The 7,927-nt window shown below is 38.1% G+C and overlaps 2 protein-coding genes across 3 annotated transcripts; one reads left to right on the top strand and one right to left on the bottom strand.

Moving 5' to 3' along the window:
* Window positions 1-568: 568 nt before the first annotated feature.
* On the top strand, window positions 569-3,150 carry LOC124167057. 2 transcript variants are annotated; one of them, XM_046544836.1, is made up of 3 exons: window positions 569-830; window positions 1,190-1,518; window positions 2,713-3,150. In XM_046544836.1, exons 1-3 carry the CDS (start codon window positions 590-592, stop codon window positions 2,731-2,733), a joined length of 591 nt encoding a protein of 196 aa, XP_046400792.1. In that variant the 5' UTR covers window positions 569-589; the 3' UTR covers window positions 2,734-3,150. The 2 variants fall into 2 exon arrangements, with proteins under 2 accessions (XP_046400792.1, XP_046400791.1); XM_046544835.1 differs by lacking the exon at window positions 2,713-3,150 and having other exon boundaries at window positions 1,190-2,267.
* Window positions 3,151-4,356: 1,206 nt separating this feature from the next.
* Window positions 4,357-6,816, bottom strand: LOC124166500 (putative nuclease HARBI1). Its single transcript, XM_046544030.1, has 6 exons — window positions 6,556-6,816; window positions 6,416-6,472; window positions 6,094-6,312; window positions 5,709-5,917; window positions 5,317-5,608; window positions 4,357-4,952 (listed from the first exon to the last, which is right to left on the bottom strand). Exons 1-6 carry the CDS (start codon window positions 6,814-6,816, stop codon window positions 4,920-4,922), a joined length of 1,071 nt encoding a protein of 356 aa, XP_046399986.1. The 3' UTR covers window positions 4,357-4,919.
* Between the last annotated feature and the right edge of the window lie 1,111 nt (window positions 6,817-7,927).

The raw sequence follows: 7,927 nt of genomic DNA, 5'->3' as shown, positions 1-7,927 counted from the left end.
CGTATAACTCTGTTCAGAAGAAGGACTTTTTTGAACGCTACTTAAGTTCCTGGATCATTCATTGGCTTCGGGGTTTAGAATTGGTTGATAAAACTTTGAAGTTTGTTTTCCATTCTTTGCTGGAATCCTTAAGTGCATTTTGGTAGTAGATTGCAAAAAACCTTTGTGATTAAGTTGCTGTCAGAGATTTTACTTGTAACGTATTTCCCTTCATTAGCAATGCAAGATGAAATATGATTCACGCCATGCAATACAAATAAATGTTACTTTCCAACGCCGAGACCAAAAGCTTCACAATAATAATTCCATGTTATGGAATGCTATTGGAATTATTGTTGTGAGCTTTTGGTATCGGCGTGGTAGCGGTAATGATTACAACTACTCCACAATGGTGGCGGAGTAGTTGTAATTGTTAAAGTAAGTAATTTTTTAATAAACGTAGCATCATAAATTGTGGCTGTATTGATGGATATTGATTTTTAGTTTGTCCAGTAATTTATTTTGTGTCGTAAACCTCAATGTTAGCGATAATTTCTCGCCATTATAGCGCACCGCCAAGCAATTGAAGAAGAGTTGGGATAACCTGAAGATGAGAAAGAGGAAAGAGCTGGCTGATGAAAGGCAGGAGAGGATGAGGACTGGTGGCGGACCTATGCCGTCCACCAGCAGGGAAGATTTGCCACCAGAGATGGAAATTGCCATGTCGTCCATCTCCTACTCACCGCCGAATGCTGGAGACTGCGATGCATTGCCGGTCCCCAGCGTTTCCACGGTGGGTAGGGTTGGGACCTCGGAGTGTTTGCTTCCTCCCAACGTTTCTGAGATATCAGGTAAGTTGATTGAAAATAAGGATTATGTACCTATCATTAATGAAGGGAATTCCATAGTGTCACACTGAGATTAACAACAATCAAAAAAGTATCACATATAACATCTGCCAGCCAAAAATTAGTAGTGGTGTACAGTATCATGATTTTCCATGAAAGAATAACACTTCTTTAAAGAGAAATTTTACTGTATCGTACTAGCCTTTGTGTATTATGTTCTTATTTTCCTGCGACTTATGGAAGTTGTTATTGGATATCAAATATAATCAAGTTTAAGTTGAGTTTCTTGATACCATTTCCAGGAATGTTAAGTATCTCATGTTTTTCATTAATCAATGGTGTATTTTATGATGTTTCCTCAGATTGTGACGAAAGACCGGTAGAGGAAGCATACACTCCGAGGATTCAAGGTGCAGGGACCTCTTCCAGTTCGAAAAGGGCACAATTTACCAGGGAAGCGGCCATTGAGAAGGAGATGGAAGCTAGGCTGGAGCACATGGCATCTTATAATGAAAAGGAGGATGCCATCCAGCGGATCCGGAAGAGAGAAGCAGAGATCGCATGCGCAATCAAGGAACAGGAGCTAGCCAACGCCAAGGCTGCTGGAAAGACCATCCAGATGGAGGAGGAATTTAAGAGGCGTATCTTAAGTATACAGCTTCAAACGGAGGAGGCGAAGCGGAAGCGTGTGGTACTTGTTATGATATATTACTATGCTGAAGATGAAACAAGTTTAGTAACAGCCAAATACATGAGTAGAATCTTAAATGTGAACGTGAGGCAATAATCATTCCTATTGTGAGTTCATAATGCATCAGTGTTCATTCCAAAATTTTTAATACACCTCTTGATGAATAACATTTCTGCAAATAGCTAACTTACAATAAGCATAGCATTCCTTTTAATTTCTAGGACATTCCATTGTTCTTTATCTTGTTGTTTGATGATGTGCTTGGAATAGTGATAAATGAAACATCTACAGCATGAAATAATATCTCTACCAGTGGCAGACTGCTTTTGGAGGGAATACCTCCAGTTCTTCATGAACACATTTCTGTTTCCACTCATTCCATTTGCCTGTTATTGAAGTTTTTTATTATCCCCCATTATAAGATTAAATTCATTAAGGTATGAAGTACTTCCTTTAATTTGGTTTTATTTAAAATTTCACTGAAGTGTGTATTGACAGGAATTGACAATGAAGCTTAAGGTACTTTCTCATTGGTTCTTGAATAATGCATGTCATGGTCACACATCTTTTTTATTTTTTGATTTCTCTATTTTCTCTTAATAGCTTTTAATTATAGGACTGGCATGTCTTTATTTTTCAATAACTTTAAAATACTGGAAAATAAAAAAGTTATTTCTTACTGGATTCATTACTTGGTTACTCATTATCCCTAATATGTGCGTTCTTTCACCTAGGTAAAGGTGTTGCCAGCGTCTTCCTTGTTAAAATTCTCCATTATCTTGTTATCTGTTAAGTTATTTGCTTATGATTCTAATCCAATGGCTATTCAGGAAAGTACATTCATTAAAATCAGCCAATTTTAGGGATAATGAAAACAAAATATATGTATGTTAAGTTTGATGCATGTTTCAGTTTTCTGCAGAATTGGCATATTAGTTGTGGGAACTCAAACTTTCAAATGCATAGCCAACTTTTCATTGTATGAAGTCTTGCAGTTATGAAACCCAGCATGATAACATTTAATCCATGCAATGCTCCCTTAAATGAATGATTGTAAATAAAAGCATGTGAATGACCATTGTATTTGCATATTGATATGAAGTTGTAATGCATGATTTGAGGGGCCAAATTACATCTGTATTGTTGTGTGGAGTTTGTATGCATCATATGCTTATATGCCAACTTCTTTGTAAGCTTTCAGATACACCTCTATGAATTCCTCCTCTATCTTGGCGTTGGTGTGCTTCCTGTTCCTGCTTCTCTCTCCCGGACTGCTGGATGCGTCTGTGTCATTTAAGATGCCATTACTCCCGCCTGCTTCCATGCCTTCTCATGGACCATTTCCCCTGGTGATGGTGCCCTTTTTGTAACTGGAAAGAGATCCTCTGCACCTGCATGACTATTTTCCATCCTGCTTGACTCCTGCCTTTCATTAGCCATATCCCAACTCTTCCTCATGTAATTCTGCACATCCAACCAGCAATTTTGCCTTCTTTGCATTTGATTTTGCATCGTCTTCTTGCTCTCAGAAATATGTTTGGTCTGTCAACCAACAACTTCGTCCTTCCTTTGTAATTATTTTGTATTTATTTATTTATTTTTAAATTTTAAATAAAGTTTAATTCAATTGAACATGGATAATGTTATTTAGCTGCATTTCCCATTCCTTTAATTACTCTTTCTTTCAATCTGTTCAGGTAATTCGGTGACGTAGGTAAAAGCAATACGTAATGTAATAATTATATTTAATTTTATGCATTCCTTTCTCACCATGAGTGGTCACCATTAAAGGTGTAGTTTTGTGGTTTAATACAAAGCAGTTTTTGGATCACTTTAACATGTTGCTGAAGGTAACACAAACTATTCATTGGAAAAACTTTCGTTTAGCAAATTGAGTGAGTAATATTTATGTTGACATGTCAGTCATTAATGCATCATGGTTAACCATAGTGACTCTAGCATATAGTTGCTTCCATGTGAACGATCTCTCTTAATACCTCCCATGAATGAAAATAATTTAATGCTAATGAAATACTATGCTTACACAACTCCCCTAATTAGTAATTTCACTGCTGTGCAAGGTATTGCTGCCTTTGTAGGAGGCTTTTTTTAGATTTCATTTGATATTCTATGTAGTTTATCACATCTGTCATTAATATGAAGGTTGATTGAGTATAGCTCTTGATTCAATTCTCCAATGTACTAGTGGTCCATTGCTGACATCAAGTTCCTGCTTTACATTTTTTATTACCTTCTCCTTGTTGTTAGATATGTTAGCAGCATAGAATATGGAAAGTGGGTAGATCTTGAATAACCCTCCCCTGTTGCTCTTCCCTATGATCAGTCTTACCATCATACAGTCATGTTTCATTATGGGGACTGACTACCTCTTCAGGTTTTAATGAAAAGTAATTTTGCTAAGGTTTTCTTTAAATGATGCTAATTTCAATACAGAATTGTTTAATTTTATTAATTTCCTGAAATTTAATTGTCAAAGCCCATCTTTTGTCATATTATCTGATTACTTATTCATCGTTCATGATTATTTTTCCATGACATTGTATTTCCTCACAAATATGAAATGGACAAATTGAAAGGGCATAACATGGTCCGATGGTCCATGGATGTGCCTGCTAGATAAATTTTAGTATGGATAATACATAAAACATTAAATTAATTTCCACGCAGATAGAGGCCTGAAATTAGGGTTATAGCCATGAGAAGTAATTATAGCTCTTTTCATATGCTTCATTTTGCTATCCATATTCATGCATTGCAAGGAACATGCAAAACTTGTGGGAGCCTAGAGCAAAAAGGGAAATGAAGGAACTACATACATGGTTTTAAATCAGAATAACATAATTTATTTATTAAGATCCATTGAAATTGAACAATTCACTATGAAAGTACGTGATGGCAGACACGTGCATTTATGTTGGAAGAATACACAAAAGGGATTGGCAGAATCCCATTAATTCAGAAGTAGAATTCCTCAGCAACCGCGGTTTGCCTCATCCGGATATTTTCAAACCATAATTTGCCTCGAGATGAAGTTGCCAATTTCAGCATACGATACTGCGCAATGCAAGCAGTCCTGGAGTTGTGGATTGCACTGCAACCATGCTCCCTACTCGGCGAATTGTACAGAGATGTTTTACCCAATAATAGAAATAATGGATATGTTTACAAATGACAAGTTGAAGCTCATGATGCAAAATTTTCCAAAAAAGATGGCATGCATAGACCAATGAGACAAATGATATCCTTGGAGTCAGTAAGTATCCTCTATACCTTAGGTCTGCTTCCTGGGACAAGGTGCCATGCCACATGAAGTTATTTACTTCACACAAGATTTTTGGGGTCGTGAAGTTCTTCTCATTGTGTTTATGCAGAATCAAATCCTATGCCACGTTCTGAGGTTCAAGAACATTGACCTATTTAAAAGAAAAATGACATTGTATGATTTCGTTAGAACATGCATAGGTACCTTACAATTTCAGGGCTACATATAATGAGTAATCTAAGTCAATAGTACATTGTTGTTAGATCTGAAGATTAACATGGTGAATTCTAAATGGAGTACACTGAATATAATCTTAAATCAAATCGAATCATATTTTATCAGTGAGCTTTCAAAATAAATGAAATTATGGAAGTTAAAATTGAAATCTTTCCAGCCATTGTCATACATATCTCAATTTCTGCATATCATTTCCTTCTTTGATATCACATAAAGTAAGCCAAATGGAGTTGAAATGGTAATTTTCATATCATATTAATTTTCCCAAAAATAATTACCTCTTCACCAAAATGCCTCTCTATGAATGCCGCCCGGATGGCATTTGGGCGACCGTGAACAGGTTGGAGTCTTTGTACAGGGACTTCCAACCTGGGCATAGCTGGCATACGATCAGGCATAGGATCATGATTCTGCATAGCCACATTGCGAAGAACTGCACAAGCCAAAATGACCTTCTGTGCAGTAAATAACTTCACGCGGAGCTTCATACTGATGCATGGAAATCTACGTTTCCACACCCAAAATGTACGCTCCACTGTGCACCTTGTCCTAATGTGGGAGATGTTGTACCTGAAAGGTTAGTTTTCATAAATCACCATACTTAAGGCATTGAGGTGCTATAACTTTTGTCAAAATTACAGCGTGAATCACAAATTCTCTCTTTATTTACCTCCTCTCAGAAGCAGACACTGGTCTTAAAACTGGTGTGAAAAGATATGGCAATAGAGGATACCCACTATCTCCTAGCAGGATGCCCTTCACCTCATTGGTCTCAAATTTCAGCTTAAGGCGACTATTGTGGAAAATTCTAGCATCATGAGCTGAACCTTGCCATCTGCAAACTATATCCATTATTTCCATACTTGGACCGGCAACGACCTAAATTAAAATGAAATTATAAGATTCCACTTTAGCACTTGTTGACATAAAAACAATGAAATTGCATTCTAAATAGTAGTGCAGAAGAAACTTGAATAAATAGTAGTGTAACATCGAGAAATCTAACAACTTGGTGCAACATGATGACGATAAATTGGTAAATAAAATATACATACCTGCACATTTAGGGAAAACCACCCCTTCCGGTTTCTGTACAACTCGCCAAACTCCCCCCCCGGACTCACAATCGGAACATGGGTGCAGTCGATACAACCCACCACTCCAGGAAATTGACCTTTTTCGTAAAAAGATCTCTTGCATCGAGCAGTATCTTCATCTGAACTTGGAAACTTCATGTGCCGAGGTAATACTGCCACCAGGTCATTACTGATGCTCTGTAATGATTACCAAATATTTGTCATGAAACGCCTTATAACTCTCCCCCCACAAATGGAAATTTTACGCTCATACAAGTACCAAACTAAGGAGAAAGCATACCTTAATAATTTTGCACACCGTCCCCTGAGTAACCCCGGCCAGATCGCCGCAAACTAACTACAAAAGGGATTTGAATATGTATTACATGATCAACGCGACAAAAAAACATTTATAAATATTACGTAAAAGATACCACATACCTGGAATGACCCGGTGGCGTAAAACCTCAAGGCAATTAGCAGCTTCAAAATATCCGGAATCGGCAAACCACGGTTGCTTAAACGCTCACTCCTCACATAAGGTAATAAAACGTCTGAGACCGTTCTCTTCGAGAAACGATACCTCTGGAGGAATTCCGCTTCTGAATAAAACTCAATGGGATTCTGCCTATCCCTTAGGTGCATTCTTCCAACATAAATATACGGCTCTTCCATCACGTACCTTGCAAATGCTGCGTCCATGTTGATGCAATGTTTGTTTACCTCATTGCTATTACGGACTTCACTTTTTCGTTCTTTTTATACGTTTCCTTATAACAGGCATATATGATGAAATAAATAAACATCAACCGGTTAAAGAAGCGACATTTTAACTACATTATGATCGCATATTGCCACATGTGTCTAAAAAAAAATGCCAAAATCCGGAGGTGATCAACGCATTCCGCCATGTTAGGCCTTGAAACCGTTCCTACAATTTAGTAGCATGGTCTGAGCCATGCTCAAATTAGTAGGGAGACAATCGGTATGCTTGTAGATAGAGTTGGTCCTACAAACGAAGAGGTACGTTTAAAAAACGCTTAGAGGTTGACTTCCCCCTAGTAACGCGTCATACGGGAAGAGTCGTTCCTCTAGGAACGTCTTAAAATACGGCCCTCTCTATCTGTCCAGGAACAAAACGGACGAAGCAGCGGGCGGCGGTTCCGTTGCCTTCGCCAAGCGACGGAAGCGCGGAAAGCGACAGAAGCGGAGGCGGTGATTGGAGTGACCGAGTCAATTGCCACCGATGTAAAATGGAGCTGAAGCAGGCTGCTCAATTTTCTGTTCCATCGCGTTCTACTCGGAGCGGGTGAGTCTCGACATCAGGATCGTTCATAAATTGTGTCCGATACAGCTCAATTGCACGCATAGTCCGTCAAATGGATTGAAAAGGCTATTTGTGTGAAGAATGCTGAGTAATGGTCAGGCGTCTTATAGGAAACTGGTCAGAAGAGACGCTCGTGGCATTAAGTGAAGAGAAAGGAAGCACAAGAGGAGAGCTTCAGAAAAGAGCGAGAGATGAGGACTTAAATGGACGTATTGCATAAAATATCTGATACCGAGGAATGGACACAATGAAAGTCCTTTGGGAATAATGTGGTAGGTTATTGTTTTGAATCATAAAAAATATTTACGCAATTTTTTTACCACTGATATTTAGGAGTGAAGTAGCTTATTTATCAGTGATCCATAGCGTTCTTTCATATCCAATTCTCCTATATATACCTATCCTAGTTGGAAGAGCGTTTGATCGGAGAGTCCCAGGTTCGAATGTAAAGGTTTCGCACACCTCTTGTGCATTCACGTTTTGACG

The sequence above is a fragment of the Ischnura elegans genome, chromosome 10, assembly GCF_921293095.1.
Source record: "Ischnura elegans chromosome 10, ioIscEleg1.1, whole genome shotgun sequence".
Taxonomy (NCBI): domain Eukaryota; kingdom Metazoa; phylum Arthropoda; class Insecta; order Odonata; family Coenagrionidae; genus Ischnura; species Ischnura elegans.
This window is presented reverse-complemented; position numbering and strand designations above follow the sequence as displayed.